Genomic DNA, 17,006 nt, shown 5'->3' with positions numbered 1-17,006 from the left:
AACCGCCGCGGACTAAACCGCGGAGTTAGCCTCGAGCTAACCGCGAGCTAGCCTCGAGCTAACCGCGAGCTAGCCTCGAGCTAACCGCGAGCTAGCCTCGAGTTAACCGCAAGCTAACCGGGACTTAACCGCGAGCTAACCGGGATTTAACCGCGGACCCGCGGGACTTAACCGCGAGTTAGCCGCGGGAGTTAGCCGCGAGCTAACGCGGAGGCTAGTGGGGTTAGCCACTAAAACTGTGTCAAACTGAAAAATATATTATTCCACCACATAAAGTAGGAAACGTTTATGGCTTGTAACAACATTAATGACAGTATATATTTATAATTGGAGTAATTTAATATAATATGATGTTTTTAATTAAATAAATAATGAGCTGTTGAACACTCATAAGAGTTATATTCAGTATGTTACATAACATTATTTGACATGTCTATTTGTCTGCCTAAAGTTTTCCTCCAGCTGATCCAGACAGACTGCAGTGACGTCCAACATGAGACAAAGAGCTGGACTCGCAGGACAATTTGAAGGTCTTCACTTCATCGCTGATTCCTTGTTACAGCCTGGATGTGTTAAGTAGAATACTGATGTTTTTCTAACTGTAAGACTGTGCCGTAAACTGTTAAACTATTGCTTAGATAGCAGAAATGAGTTTTATTATTAAAATTATTATGATTAATGATCAGTTATTACGATTTGCTCGTTCTTTGTCTGGGGATCCTAGTGAGGACAGCTCTCTTAAAGGTGGGGGTGTGACGATCCCTCCCACTCTCTTCCTTATTTGATGCTGGCTTTCAGGTGGAGCTGGGAGGGGTCTGCTGCCTGTGCCTGCCCTTGTGGACTCGGTTTGTAGAAGGGCATAAAGGACGACCCTTCTCAGTGTCTCTCTCTCTCTCAGCCAGGCCTACTGCATCCTCGTCATCCTGTTTGGTTTGTTGTACCCTACATGACATCAAACTCACACCCATCCAGTCACTTTGAGCCTAGCAGCCAGGCCTTTAGACCACGCACACTTGAAAGTGGACGTCAGCATCATCGGCACAGTCAAAATTTCCGCAGGAATTTTCTAGTTTTCTCACTTAAAGCAAAAATAACTAAGTAGTGAAACCTGTAACAGGGAAAAAAAAATATAACATCTCATATTTATTTTAAAGTTTTTGTTTTGCTGCAGAGAAAATGTCCTTTTCCTGAATTCCAGTCGATGTCACAAAGAATCAGACTTTTTATTTTCTTCCAGGGAAAAGGTTTATTCCTCGTCATAGTGAGCACACGAGTCCAGAGCTGCTGCAGTGATCACAGCAAAGAGCTGGCTCTTTGATCCATGAAAACAAAGGCTGGACAGGCTGCACGGAGGCTGCTCAAAATGAGATATCTGATACAGGCTACTGACTGAAGGCTGGCTGACAATCACAATGCATCATTAGTAACTTACATGATTAAAGGGAAATCCCACTCAGTTTGGGAGCCAGTGATGGTCGTACTGCTTTTGGTCCAGATAAGCCTCACCAGCAGGGGAAGTTGAATTCTTTTCTTTGCTAAATAAAGGGTTTAAAACTGAAATGAAACTGATGGGTTCATTAGATTATAAATATCCTTCTATAGGCCAATGAGTTTCTTGCCCAGGACCAAAGTAACTGCATACATGGATCTTAAACTGAGTGGGATTTCCTTGTAATTCAGTGGCAGTGAAAAATAGCAACACATTCTTAGGAGAGATTTCAAGAGCATTAACGTTTTGTTCAGAAAACGGCAACAGGGCCACAACCAGGACACGTCAGACATGCTGCAGAGCCTTTCTTCAGTATCAACATAAAAAATAATAATAATGCATGAAATGGTCATATTTAACATGTCAAGTGAGCTTCCCAAAGGACAAACATTCATTTTTAACGTCTGCATATGATAACTAGAAGATCAAGAGTAATTCCACCATGTGTGTCATGTTAAGCTGCTCATCACCCATTTTTAACTCGTGCTGCACTGCGGCCACCCTCCAGCAGGTGGTGCTGTTACACTGCATTACAAAAGAGCAGAACTAAACCGAGCCATCGCTCTAAAGCCCGTGGCTGCGTGAACAACTACCACCGACTACTACACAAGGATCTACAAGTGTAGATTATGTAAAAAATCTGATTAGCCTCCAGTCCAATGACAAAACAGCTGCGCAATTTTTTATTTTTTTTGGATAGCACGGAGCTTCAGGCTAGAGCGCCAACTCTCCTGAATTATAACATCCTTTGGCTAGAGAGCGCTGTCCTATCTGAAATATTTATAAATAACTCCGGGGCCATATGTGAGCCTTGACGCTGCCTACACAGTGGTAAATCTATCTCTCAGATGCTCAAGTGGGTAGAGTCAAGTCGGTAATAGTTTTTTTTTCCTAATGCGAGGCTGAACTATTTATTGCAACGTGGGCTTGACTTTGACTTTCCTTCTGTTCCATCATTCTGTGCCTCTGAGCAGAATAATCTGATACGACCTCTGAGTCCTTGTGACGAGACACTAAAATCAGCCGTGTCAACATTAGACTGCAGGCGTGGGCGATTTTATGATTGTAAACACACAATTTTCCACTTTTTAGCTACTAAAATGGATTTTTAACCGTGTGTTTTGTATTATTACGCCTAAATGACAATAATTCCAATTACAGGCTAACTCTGACAATAATCTGTATTGTTATTATGGTCAACAAGTTCCATCAAAAGACCGTTTGTGTGGGTATTAAGAGTCTCAAATTTCTTTCTTCCTCCGTGTTATTTTTGACCAAAACAACACAAATGAGCCACAGGGTTGCACTGGGTGACTTCGTTACCATAAGACGCCGACACACAGTGGTTGATTTTGACTCCTGCATACGCTCTCCTGCTGCTGGATACACTCACTAAAGCACCAAAAGTGTATGATCCTGCTGCTGAAAACAGTTCAACAACCAAACAACAAATGAACCATTTCCTAACGTTGGAGAAACATTTCTTTGTTCTGCTCTTTTCATGGAGTTTGTTGACGGCAACAAAAACATAGAACAACCCAGGTTTATCCTTCAAAGTTCCCCTTTGCTGTTAAGGCCTCGGAATGCTTCCATCAAAGCCTTACTTGATCATCCAACAGGGTTCCCCTTCGTAACAGGAAAAGAAAATTGTGTACCTTTCCAAAACAGACAATCTCACAATTGCACCCAGGTGTATAAACCACTTTGAAACCCTGTTCTTTCTTTCTTTCTTTCTTTCTTCCCACAGAGTGGAACACCGTGGATGACTTAAAGACATCCTTTCTGGAAATGTGTACAGTGTGCCATACTGAGGCGGGCAGCGTGATGTAGCCAGGCTTTTAAATGCCGCCAGCTTCTGGAGTCAGCAATAAAACCGCAACTCGACTCAACGACTTTTGTGTCTCTTTCCGCTGAAGGGTGAAATATATTCCTCCGACTACACTGTCTGAACTGAAACGACGCAACAAACCGATACAGAGTCCCATTCAGTGTTCGGCAACACCATTCTGCCAACCATCGTCACTCATTTTTGAAATAAACCATATTTTTCTTCTCTGGATATCCAGCTCAACATGCAGATGCCTTTAGAAGGAAACTGCACAACAGATTTTTTTTTTTTTTTAGTGTTTAATGCTACAAGCATGGCCCAGAGATGTAACAGTCACAGCTGAGATGTGTGATTCAAAGCCTAAAGCAAACAGGGAACAGAATGACGGTTAGTGCGCGATGTTCTGTCTCCAAATAACCAATGTCACAACGGACAGAAGTGGCTGGCGGTTCTGTTTAAGCTTAGAGGGTGGTGGTCAACTGCTAGAATTATTTTTGGGCCTGTTAGCTCCTCTGAACGTCAGATAATCTCCGTCAGCATCAGTCTTGGTCTAGGGAGGCTTCCTCTGTCCCAAGCGTTGGTTTAAATCCAGACCCCAACGCCTGGAGGATGAAAACTTGGGAGAGATCACAGGAGAAGGACCGTCCTCTCCAAACTGGAAGTTTAATGGTACTTGGTAGACTTCTGCTCTCAGTGCACTTCATGGTGACCGTGGTCAATTCAGCGAAGACCACCAAGGTATTTAAAAGTTAATGACCTTGGAGTGAGGCTTGGGGGAGAACTAGAGTTCAACAGTTTGTCCCTCTCTTCCGTCTCACCTCCTCCCACCCCCTCACAGTTCCCTCACCCTCGCTTGAATCACAACGTCTCCTCCGGAGGCACGAGAGTCGGTGAAAAAAAAAAAGAAAAAAAAAAAGCATCCACTGCAGCGTGATGAGAAGGGAAAGTGTGTGAGCGGAGGGAGGGAGGAGGGGAGGCGGTGGCTTTACCAAATGTGGGATTCACAGTGAGTCATTTTAATGACGCCAACCCCTCCTCCTAGCCGGCGGTAGTTCATTCCTCCGTATAACCTAGAGAGAGGTGACAAGGCAAGTGATGAGGACAGGAAGGTTCAAATGAATAATCAGCTTTAAAGTTTACATAGTTTAATGATGTGAACATGGCAGAAAGAGGAGGAAATCCAAGATTGAGAAAGTGAACTTTAATTGCTTTTAGATTCACTTTTTGACAGATAGCTCAGCAGGCCAGTACATGTTGAGATAAAAGGGGTATTAATGAACCGCAAAAGAGTCCTGTATTTAGAAGGGATTTGGTTACACTGTGACGTGTTAAGCCACGGACAGTGACACACCAAAAAGTTGCACTTGAACACACCGCAGAGGCTACAGGTACTGCCAGCCTGCAAATAGAAGACCTAGAAGAACTACAGAGCTGTCCTCTCCTGAATCATGCTGATCAGTTTATTCTTTCATGTATGTTATTGTGAAGTTATGAGTGTATTTGATTGTTCAGACTAGATGAAGATAGAAAACTAGAAGAGCCTTCTGTGTGCCCTTGGAACTTAGTCGTTTTGTGGGCTCTTGTCACTTTGGTTGTTCTGCTTAAACTGAGGATACACCACCAGATTGTTAGCCAGATTTTACCCATGATTCCCAGTTGGGCAAAGTCCGCACCAGTCTGCACTAGCTGGGGACAGTCAATATGGGTAGCTGGCACAAAAATCTGTCAGTGTGCGAGGAGAACAGACAGACCCATTCTCAGTTGCAGTCAACCAAACAGCTTTGAATTTTTTTTTTTTTAAATCTTGACTCAGTCGGGTAGTGTGAACTGATTACACACCCAACTGTTGCCAACAGCCAATGAAAAAGAGAGGGCGGGACACAGGAAATAGCATCAGAAGATGACAGGAACTGGCGGGAATATCAAAATGACGACGGTGAACAGCGAGAGAGTGGCGACAGAGCGAACCTGGACCACAGAAACGGAGGAGAGCTTAGCTGCGTTGTGGCAGGAGCGCTTCTATAACGTTGGCTGCAGTGTACACCACAAGTGTCGCCCTCGGGATAGTTTGCACAAGAGTTTGATGCGTTCACTTCAACAACATGCTGAAAAGCTGGTGACAGGGGCCCAAATAGTTCCGAGGGACACACGGCCACAGACACTCAGTGATGGGCTGACACGGAAGAGTGTTGAAACCATGGAAAAGGTTACAAATAGCAGCTAATGTAGAAGGTGCATTCCGACACACAAAGGCAAACTAAGATAAACTGAGCACATGGGTCCGTGGGTGTGTTCCAGTTATTGTAGACACAGTATAAAAATACCTTTCAGTGTCAAGGTCAATATCACAAAGTGGCAAAACTGAACAAAAAGGATAGAGGTGCCACAATACCACTTACCCTCTCAGTGTCACTGTAGAAAGGATATTAATAACTGCTACTACACTCGGTGGCACACACACACTAAACATTGTTTGTGAGAGAAGGCCATATAACACCCCGTAGCCTCACGAGTGTTTCGGTAGTTTCAACAAATGTTCTCTCTCCAGCTAAATGTGACAGCTACATATTTATTCAAAAGTTAGACAGTTACAAGTATCGGATAGCAAACAACTGGACTTCATACCTGCACTGTACACATTACACCATCTTATTACAGAAAGACATTTACCTCCATGTGTTGGCATCTGGGTCGTAGACTTCTATAGTTTTGAGGTACGTTGTCCCGTCAAATCCTCCTACCGCCATCAGCTGACCATTTACCACCGCCAGGCCCACCTACAGACACACATTTATATTAATATGTCACCCAGCACTTTAAATCATTAGGCCTCGCAATTAGGGCTGCAGTGTTACTGATTACGTAAATACCGTATACCAATTTGCATGGAATATGCTGTCACAATGTTGACACTAATAGGCAATTATGACAGCTCCCAGTGCTAGGCATGCTGAAAAAGAGACTTTATCTGAGCATGCTGTGATTGTCAGCAGTGTGGAACTTCTACAAATAGACACCTAATTAAATGGTGCCTTTGTAACAATGAAGCAGACTACCACAGCAGCGAAGCCACTATGCACAAGTATCTAAACAAAAAAAAGATCCACCTGCTTTCAGACCTCCTAAGAAGCACACAGCAGGTTCGGCATTTGGAATGTTACAGATTTGTCTGATTCTTGGCTGGTTGTCTGTATCAGGTAATCACTGCAGACAAGACCTCAACAAAGACCCCCTGGAGAAGAAACTCCGGGGAGCCATCAGCTGGTGCAGCAATGCCGCTTTTCAGAGGTTTTGCCAGTTGTAAGCCGTTTATGCGCATTTATAGACCTATAAAACTAAACGCCAGTTTCCATTAACGCTACGCACTAAGAGGGTGTAAGCAGTGTTTTGCTGAAATATAATAAAGCTGCATTTCCAATTACCATGAGCAAAAGCCATTAAAGTTAAATCATACTCAACATTATGTATTCTAATTTATGGCACAGTATACTGTAGTAAACATCATCTTTCCTAATTAGGTCTCCGCTGCATAAATCTTAACTTTGGTGATAAATAGTATCATTAGATAAAGTTTCATTTCCTGTTAAAAATGTGGAATTATGAGAGTCTGTTTGAATAAAAGTTTAAAAGTTTAATAGTTTTTATTAGGATGAATCAATTTATAAGTAAATATTTGGTAGATTCATAGACTGGGGAAAAAAAAAAAAAACATTTGTTGCAGCCCTGGTTAACTCATTTATTAAACTATACCAGGTTCAGTGCAATGCAGCTCTTAACCACCACACACTCACCCCGCTCCGTCTGGACGTCATAGCCACTACAGGAGACCACTGGTTGGTTCTGGGGTTGTATCGCTCCGCGCTGCTCAGCTCCGTGGTGTCGTCTCTCCCTCCGACGGAATAAATCATGTCCTGGTAGACCGCACAGCCCAGGTGCTTTCTCCTGGTTCCCATGGGGGACACGGTGTGCCAGCGGTTTTCTTGAGGGTTGTAGCGTTCAACTGAGCAGGAGAGTAAGACGGAAAGGTTTTGTTTCAGATCAGAACCAAAAAGAAGACAGACATTTTGAAGTAAGTGATTGTGTATCGAGACAGCAGAGGAAGTTATTTGTAATAGTGACCGTATGCTGCATGGCAAGGACAAACATGATCACAGATGACACATCTTTCTAACTCATTCATTTACAGCAAATGTTCACTCTGTGGTGGTGCAATATTAACTTACATATTACTTGCACTGTCTTACCTAAAGACAGCTGTCTTCTTATTTTTACTCCATTTCCTGTTGCAATTATAAGTTAATATACCATGACCCCGTACCATACCTGTATTTAATGGGGACGTCCCATCGGACCCTCCTACTGCATAAAGGAATCCTCCTAGCACGGCCACGGCTACACCAAGTCGTCTGGTGCTCATGGAGGCTACACGAGTCCATTTGTTCTCCTTAGGATCATACCTGGAGCACAGGATAATCATGAAGATGTTAATCAAGACGTCAAGGTGTCTGAAGGCAGGCCCTGCCCTGTACTGAGCTACTTCAAGTCAGAAATCTGCACGTAGTGGCTTTCAGTTTGATTTACTTAAAGAAAAAAAAAGAATGAAATGATGGATGGCTCACTAAACACACAAGAGTTCTGAGTGATACCTTTCAACAATATTGAGACAGGAAACTCCATCCTGTCCTCCCACAGCATACAGATATCCACCAAGCACAGCAACGCCCACGCTGGTGCGACAAGTGCTGGTGGGGGCCACATCGCTGCTCCACTGATTGGTCTTCGGGTCATATCTGGATAGGAGAAAAATCCTCTAAGTCTCAGAAATGTTCAATGTGAGTCAATCTTACTGGCAGAACAACGACAGACAGGTAGAGAACCACAGTGAACATCTAAAGAGAAAGCCTGAGCGATGATGGCGGACCTCTCCACAGAGTTGAGGTACGATGATCCATCGTGGCCCCCGACAGCATACAGCAAGTCATCCAGAACACTGACGCCAACTCCACATCGCCGTTTACTCATCGACGCCACCATCCGCCACTCGTTGGTCTGCGGATCGTAGCGTTCCACGCTGGAAATGGCGTCTCCGCTGCACCAACCACCCACTACAGAAAGAAGATACAAAGGAGAGTACAGATTATACAATGCTGATAACTCTAACATGAGGCAAAAGGAAACAACTTCAGTGCCTACTGGTACTGACCTGCAAAAAGGACTTCTCCACATCGGATGGGTTTCCTCGGCCGGGTTCTGGGGCCCTGCATCAGCGGCCTTTCCTGTGGCAGCAGCAGGTAATTCTTTGCCTCATCAACCAGGTCTCTGGAACAACAGAAAAAATAACTGTATGAATCAACCATGTTACCTACAGCATTCAAAACCAAAACTCATATTAGGTAAATTTCTTGATCTAGCATGATTTTTTACCATCAAAAAGATCTGAATGAGTGTGTGCAACTTTAAATCAAGAAAGCAGCACCCACCTGCACTCCTCGTCACTCTTGATGAGAGGATCAGAACCCACCGTGCCCACCAGGAATTTAGGGCTGAGCAGGGGCAGACGGACATGCTGCAGGACCTGAAGAACACACCGTTTCAAGTCAACATGCAGCTAAGATACATTAGCACATAACAATGATGGCGTCAAAGCAACATAGAGATTATAACTAACAGACGTGTTTAATCTAACTGGATGGTTTCAATGTATTAAATATTGTAAGACAAAGAAAACTGGTGAGCTCTGGAGGAATATGAGTTCACAGGCAAACGTTCTGACTCCAGTGAAAGGTTTAAGCAGTTCTTAAGTTTTTTTTTTTTTCCCCCAGCAACAAACCTGTGGTAGCTGAGGTCTGCGTTCTTGGATGCTGTATTTCACCCAGGCCATCACAGCGTTGAAAACCTGCTCCTCACTGCGCACGTTTAGCTCGTCACTGGAGATGATGTCAATCAGCTGGTTGGCAGGCAACAGCATGAACTCCTCACTTTCCATTACCTATGACAATTAGATTCCACAGACAGTCAAAGAGAGAACAGTGTGTTCAAGGTTTCTTCCGATAAATCATCAAATCGATTTTGTGTGGTATTTTGATCATCAAACAGGCTTTGTTGCCGTTTCTTTAAGTAGTTCAGCTTGTATTTTACACTTGAAAACAACATTCCACAGTTGATTACTGCTACCTCTGACTTCTCATACAGTTAGGTTAGTCAGGAACAGTAACAATGCTGAACGGAACCAGCTGGTGACTTGTAACAGAAGATTGTTTTCTCAAAGCATACACCTTAACCAGCTATGGCAGGAAACACAAATGTGTCAGATATTGGGTATAGACCTTAGCAGATCTCAGCAGACATTTTGGATTGTGGTAGCAAAAAAGAGCACAGGTGTAACTTATCCTGTTGGAAAATGACTGCTGTGAGCCAGTAACAGGATCATTGCATTGTGCAGACTAGCTCACTATAATGGCTTCCAGGGACACCTAACGGAGCAGAGTCATTGTATAGAAAAACTCACCTAACCTGTGCTTTTCCTGCTCTGACAAACAAACCTGCTAAATAATCTATTTTAGGTTAGTTTAATTTACTTTCACAAAAACTATACATTAAGTTTCCACTAGATGTAGCTGTTGAGATGAACTGATAGCAGGTACCTTCAGCCCTTCATGTTCCAGTTAACACACTGCACACAGACCACTCCACTTCTGTTAAGAAGTAGTATCCAGTACAGATGTCACCAGAATCAATACCAATACAATACTGGAAAAAACAGTGGCAGGTGCTTCAACAGCTCCACTTGGTAGCACCATGAGTTGTGTATGGAGCTATTTACACAATCGTCCAGTGTGGAGCTCCACACAGTGCAATGATGTGCTCAGGTGCTCTATGCTGCTCCTCAGACGCACTGACACACTGAATCCAAACACATATATGTCATATGTGGGTGGAAGACTTGTTATCTGGGTTTCCAGGCAGTGCAGACAGCTGCCAGAATTTTGAAAAAGAATCGGTCCCCAAATAGTCACTTTCATGAACAACACTTTTGCAGCATGTGTCCAAAACTGACAGATTCCGGTGAACTTTGATAAGTTAGTCTGTTTATGTTTTTTTGCGCTGCCAATCTCACTGATCCAGCTCTTCACATAAATAATTAGCAAGAAGTTAGAAACCTGGCTAGTAACGACAGCAATAAGTTGGGGTTAGAATACTGCTGGGAAGTGGAAGTTAGCAAGCTGTACATAGCTGATACTACTATAAAGGAACAGTCAGTACTGACTGGCAGAAAGTGGATAATCAGTTCTTTAACTCCCACACTAAATGTTTGCTTTTCAAGGAGGCGTGACTGAAAGACTGGCCAGGAGATATTAGCAAAACAAAGTACCTGGAAAGTTGAGAAAAGAAAAATGGGAAAGCTGAACAGGCCAACAGTGAGATTAGCTTTCTAATTCATTTGTTTTAAATATTTCCAGGCTTAAACCTGAGCTGCTGTGACAGCAAGATGGTGTTGAAGAAGGAATAACTATAGCTAATGAAAATCCAATTCTGTTTGTACTTTTTATGACAAAGTGTTGGCGCTAACCATCTTTGCTGCCAAAAAGCTCTATTTTGGACTGTAACCATATGAACTGGTCCCATTTATATTTGTTGGTTTATATATGTTTGTGAATAGTTTGAGTGAAAGGTTAAGAGGATAAACGGCCTTTTGTTAAACTACATTCACTGAGGTAGCCAACATTTCTGGAAGGCAGTGTATATCAATAACTTAATCAAGTCAAAGTTATTGTTTTTAATTAGGGTCTTGGGCAGATCAAACTGCTTGTGAATAGCCAGTAGTCTATAGCTGTTAATTAATTCTGTTTGTTGCATTTTGGTGCATAGATCGAAAGTATCTGCATTTCTTTGAGTGCATTTGACTGCACGATTACATATTTTAGTTTTATAATCTACTTATGTGCCGTTTCAGCACAAAACTCACACGTCCCATGTACATATGCGACCCAGAATTTCACCATCAATGGTGTTAGTAACTGCGTACACACGTCCTGAGGCTACCAACGGTAGACAAGAGAGACTGACAGAAAACAAACTGAACTGTGTTATCTACTGATTATATCACTGTAAGCAAATAGACATTTTGAATTCCACATGCTTTCAATAAGGAGAAGCAGTATGTACATGCACAGGATAGGTGTTGATGCTGATTTTCTTGCAGTAACCAAATCTTTTGTTTCCAGACACATGAGAGCACAACAAACACTAAGACATGGGAAGCACAGCTCTGCGTCTCTCTGTGGTGTGCAGGATACAAGGAATCTATCACCTCATTGTTGTGCTGTATGTTTTTATATCCTAAATTACTTAAGTTTAATCTGTCTTTTAAATATGTCCTAGTAAACGTATATTTCAGTATTAGACTTTTAGTTATGTTCTCACCTCCTGAAAATTGTGCTGGGTGAACTTGTCTGCGATACGGAGCAGCTCCCGGCAGGAGTGCGTGTCAGCGAAGGCCCTGATGCCCAGACAGTTGGATGGATCCAGCTGCCTCTTGAGGAACTCGCAGCAGGCCTCTTGGATCTCAGCCAGCTGGAGAAGGCAGGCCGCAGGGAGCAGTGTCTGGACGTTCCCCTCCTCTACGGTCACCTGGGAGGACGGAGATCAGGACATTAGAGACACGTACAGTTTTTATACTTCTGACATGAGGCTACAAATTGTACATCCTACACTAACACAACTATTTCTACCTGTGAGGTGTAGGCAAAGTCAATGAGCAGCTCCATGGCTCTTTCATCAATGTCTCGAATGACCACTTCAGTCTGCCTGCTCTCTGCCAGCTCACCAGTAAACATTGCCCTGAAGAGACCAAAGAAATGCAGATAGAATTTAGATACAGCCGCTCCATCTAATCACTGAACACCGGTGTAAGTAAACTGGTCTTCGTACCTGAAGTAGGGGCTGCACGCAGAAAGGATCACCCGGTGAGCGTAAATCTTCTTAGCACCCACCACTAGCACCACATCACAGAGCTCCCTGTGCTTCCTCAACAGGTTGATCACCTCCAGGGTCTGCCGCGGGTGTTTGTCTGAGACGTAGGGCATGCGTGCAGGCTGGGGGACCCCTTCAGGGAGCTTGTTGGGGTCCCCCAGAGTACAGCGGCTGGTGATGTCCATTCCAGTGGCGTCTTGGCGTGCGCTGGTGACCCTTGACATTAAAGGGGAAATGAAATCAGCCAATATATTCCTGGTCTCCACTTGAAATCTTAACAACTTACTTCGTTCAGAGATTTTCAACAAGCTGTCTATCAATACCAAATGGGGAGCAAAAGTGGGAACTGTGAGCGCTCTCTGCTTCAGACTGTGATTCCTTGTTTTCATAGATCCACAAAAGCCAGGGTTAAGCCTATCCAACAGCAGTGGCCTACAGAGGAGTCTTGTACAGAACAAGATTGCAAATCACTGTGGTTGTTGGAGGATTTTCTCCTTCAAGAGACTGCTATGAACACTGCCCTCGTCTCTGCTCATAAATAACCAAATTTAACTGCACCTTTTCTTGACATAGAGGGCCTAGTTTTACAACATCTTGCTCAAATGTTGAGGGATCGTTTTTTTCGCCCTATAACACTCGTACAGTGTTAGCAAACGTTTGTTTTGTGCAGAAACTACAAGAAATGACTAAGTCAGCAGTAACTTAACACAGTTCAGATGTGGATGAAATTGATCAGCAGACGGAGGCACAGGATACTAAGTAGACTCCACAAACAGATAGAAACTACTGAGAGCTGAGAACACAAAGACTTGGCAAACAGATTTCTCTCTTGTCTCAAGAACAGTTTGAAGGTAAGGGCCCTCGTTCAAGCGTTGGTATCCACAGCAATAAACCTATCAACTGTTGTGAATCTACCCTGAAAACACACGTGACAGTTTGATGTGGCAAGGAGCTGCTAAAGTGGACATTTGTGGTTCTGAAAGACTCTTAAAATAATAGAAAAATATGTGTTTGACAGATATATGAAAAGAGCCAATTGCTACTGCACACACCTGAACTTAAGTCTGGGTCTGTCACCATCAGCTGAACCAAATATAGTTGAGTCACTGGCCTGTAGATTTAGCAGACAGTGTAAACGGATCCACACCAGTTACTTCACTCAGTGTACCCCAACGTCTTTTTAGAGCTGTAGGCAAAGGATCCCTTTAGTCCTGGGACATGATTTACTTCAGATCATGTTCCCAGTGACGGCCAAAACTCCTTGCCATTTGAACAACATGTGTCCTTATCATTATGGGAGGGACAAATTATATCACATCACCTGCCATTTTTAGAAATCTCTTCAGCTTTAACTCCATGCAGTTAATAATAAATTAATAAAAGTCTATTCAGTCACTGAATAATTAGAAAATATACAATTCAATGTAATTTAAAACAAAATCAGTATACCTACTGTATGTTAATGCCTGGTTGTAAAGTGAATCTGATGTTATATTAAAGGTTTGCTGCATTTATGTGGACTAAAATACTCTTGTTACAATCTAGAGGTCTAAGGTTTAAGAAAAGTGACTGACAGAATCAAAGATGTGCTCCGTGTTGCAGAAATTGTGGGATCCGGTGTTCTGGGAGCTTGATTCATACTGTGGATAAACAAAAGTCCTCTGACCTCTGCTGCTTGTATTATGTCTGTTGTGAGTCCTCCAGCATTGCGGAAGGGCTCTACTAAAATGCATGTTTAGTCAACCGTTGGATGAAGCTGACCGACGCAATCACCACAGCACATTTGTGCTGCTGTGTGAGTTTGAATTTCCCCTCCAGAAGATCGGTAAAGGCACTTATCTTATCTTTCCCTATCCTGCCTATCCACAACAGATGGTATGTATTCAGATTTTTTGTTCATGTTATAAGAGTATGAGTTCACGGGTCAAAAGAAAGGTAACCTGCACCTTTTTAGACTGGACTGTTTATTTTCACCACATTTTGATATTTTATAAATCAATTTCTAATCAACAAAACAGCAGAGGATTGATAACAGTCATCAGCTGCAATTATGAAGTTGTCCCTTTACTCCAAGAGATACAAATCGTACGCTGCAGTGTGATCTGTATCACATAACAACGCCAAAGTTCTAGATTTTCACATCAAATTTAGGAGGCTAAATATAGTAATGAGACGGGACCTCATCCCTGGTGACTACTTGACAAGAAACTGTCTGTGTAAGTGACTGTTTAATTCCCCCCAGCAACCCCCTGTGTTTATCCCTTTCCTTGGAAAAACAGGAAAAGGGATGAAACGAGCCAGGGAGAATCAGAAAAGTAATTTTTTTAGATTCAGGATTTTAGACAAGGCTTTGGCCTTTCCCCTCATTAAAAAGAAGAAGCTTGTTTATTTTTAGTGGATGTGTGTTTATCATCTATATCATCCGTCTTCCATCCACCTCACTCTCCAGCAGCACAATAACCCTGACAGACACAGACCATGAAAGCAGCTGAGCTAAGGTCAGATCCAGTCAGGCCTCAGGGGGTTGGGAGGTGGGGGTGAATTCGAGGAGAACCCCCAATGACTAGCCTTTGATCACGAGAAACTCTATATCAGGGATTTGTCTTCCTTGTAGACAAGCTTATATGGTGACGTAGCAGGACAGGTGTCAATGAGTCACAAGCAGTCTTTCTAAGAAACTAAAACTCATTCTAGAGCCTTTATTCTTCTATAGTGGACAGTTGGAGTTCAGTTAGATTCAGAGATGAGAAGTGTCCTGGACATGGACATGCAACGTCCACAACAGTAGAACAGTTAAAAAGATTGTAGTTAAACAGACTAGAGAGAGTCTGGAAATAATACTCAGAGATATCTGTCATTCTGCGAAAGGATCATACACATCCCTACAAATGTTGACACCACACCTACCTGCGCATTGGCTTTGCGTCCATGCACTGAAGAAAAATGTTTGGTCCAACACCTTCCAGTTAACCTGTGAAGTCAACAGCAAAGAAAATCTTTGTGTTTGTCAGTCTTGTATGAAAACTGTGTCTCACCAACACGTGCAAACCAGCCCAGCCCATTCACAGTTTCATTCTTTCCGTCTGGAAGCCTTTTGTGAGTCCAGACTGCTTTATCTGAGTTCACTGCGGCTCGTGGCACACCCCTGTCTCGCTGCCTACCAACTCTTACCCGCACCCATTTCTTTTTACCGAGACCAAGACTAATCAGATCTTTATTGCCGCTATCAAGGAGTTCTCCTTGGCATAAAATGTGCATTAGTGAAGTTTATGAAGTATGCTTTTATTAGCACTCTGTCGAACAGATGTCCAGTTAATTCATTTGGAGCATATAATGGCCGGCGGTGATATTTTGCACTTCACTGAACCGAAAGACAATTCTAAAGTTATGTTCTCAGTCACATATAACTAAGTACAGCCTCACAATGACCAAGCCAAATCTACGCTTCTCTGATACAAAATACAACATTTAAATATGTTACAAGCTTGACAAATGCAGTATATTCTATATACAACATATATTACAAGGCAGTTATATTGGGCAGCAACAGATTTTTGCAGGAGTGGTTTAGTAGAACTTAAGAGTGTATTACTCCCATTCAGTACCTCTGTCATGTGTTTAATTTGCTCCATTTCGTTATAATACATTTTAGCATTTTCATTTGACTTGAAACAACTGTAATTGTTATACTGAACGCAGGCTGTAGTTTGGGTTAACGGGGTGTCAGTGAATGCAGCTGCTAGCTCGAGCACAGTACTCAGATAGCATTGGAGTAACGATATTAACCTTATCACAGATGAGGATGAATTAGTGGAAGGACGTAAGGGAAAACGGAAACTGTTCCACGGGATAGGCCTGGCAGCGACTTGGTGGGTTCATATTAACGTCAGATTTTTATCAAAATGTCCCCGAGTCAGCACTGCCAGATCAGGTTATGTTAATACATGGCAGCTTTCTGAGAGTTATTTGTTTCTAGCTACATTCTTCGCATGACTAACACGTTGCTTAGCTAGGACAGACCAACTCTCGGCTGTTAGCTGCTCAGATCCGGATGCACAGTTAGTCGGATAGCTAATGATCCCAATTTCCAGTGGTATAGTGGGAAGTGGGTTGTTGTTACATTTATAGATAGCTGTGGCACAAACAAATGAGCTAAGTAGAGCTAAATGTTGTTAGCAGACGACTTAGAGGTAACATTAGCTAACCGACGTTAGTTAATTTGAGCCTGTCTGGAACCAAAGTGCTACAGCTAGCACTGTGGTCAGGAACCCAGAGGCGATTCCTAACATAGTACTAACACTACAGTGACTTGATACAAATAAATACAACGAACTATAACAGCAAAAGACAGTATTCACGAGCCATTCGACGCGTTCAGGGTTCCTGTGGCTGCTTCTGTGGCAGTTTGAAATGCTGTCCCAGGTCTGACACCACGGAGCAGATATTATAAACCGTGCGTTAATTAAGTGACATGTGTTGAAAGTAATGGCAATGACAACTCTGCGAAAAAGTAGTAGACATGATAGATACGGGGTTTACCTTATATTTCCATCCCAACGACAGGGATAAGTCGTGCGAGTTGCTAATGTTTACAATATTTAGCCGTCGGTTAACGCTGCTGCTCTTCTTCCTTGGTCTTATGCGCATGCCAAATGCCAAGTGCCACTTCCGGATAGTGCATTTTCAAAATAAAATGAAGAGATTACGTCATTACAC

General features: G+C 42.8%; 1 protein-coding gene across 2 annotated transcripts; it reads right to left on the bottom strand.

Moving 5' to 3' along the window:
- Positions 1–1,193: 1,193 nt before the first annotated feature.
- klhl20 (kelch-like family member 20) lies at positions 1,194–16,982 on the bottom strand. 2 transcript variants are annotated; one of them, XM_084546988.1, is made up of 14 exons: positions 16,830–16,982; positions 15,198–15,286; positions 12,249–12,506; positions 12,050–12,158; positions 11,742–11,948; positions 9,148–9,306; positions 8,798–8,892; positions 8,521–8,636; positions 8,239–8,422; positions 7,964–8,107; positions 7,641–7,774; positions 7,109–7,317; positions 5,988–6,094; positions 1,194–4,387 (listed from the first exon to the last, which is right to left on the bottom strand). In XM_084546988.1, the coding sequence occupies exons 2-14, from the start codon at positions 15,218–15,220 to the stop codon at positions 4,303–4,305; spliced, it is 1,830 nt and encodes a 609-aa protein (XP_084403114.1). In that variant the 5' UTR covers positions 15,221–15,286; positions 16,830–16,982; the 3' UTR covers positions 1,194–4,302. The 2 variants fall into 2 exon arrangements, with proteins under 2 accessions (XP_084403114.1, XP_084403113.1); XM_084546987.1 differs by having other exon boundaries at positions 15,198–15,261; positions 16,830–16,958.
- Between the last annotated feature and the right edge of the window lie 24 nt (positions 16,983–17,006).

The sequence above is a fragment of the Chelon labrosus genome, assembly GCF_963514085.1.
Source record: "Chelon labrosus genome assembly, chromosome: 6".
In the NCBI taxonomy this organism is placed as follows: domain Eukaryota; kingdom Metazoa; phylum Chordata; class Actinopteri; order Mugiliformes; family Mugilidae; genus Chelon; species Chelon labrosus.
Note: the sequence above shows the minus strand (reverse complement) of the source record. Positions and strands in the feature narration are given on the sequence as shown.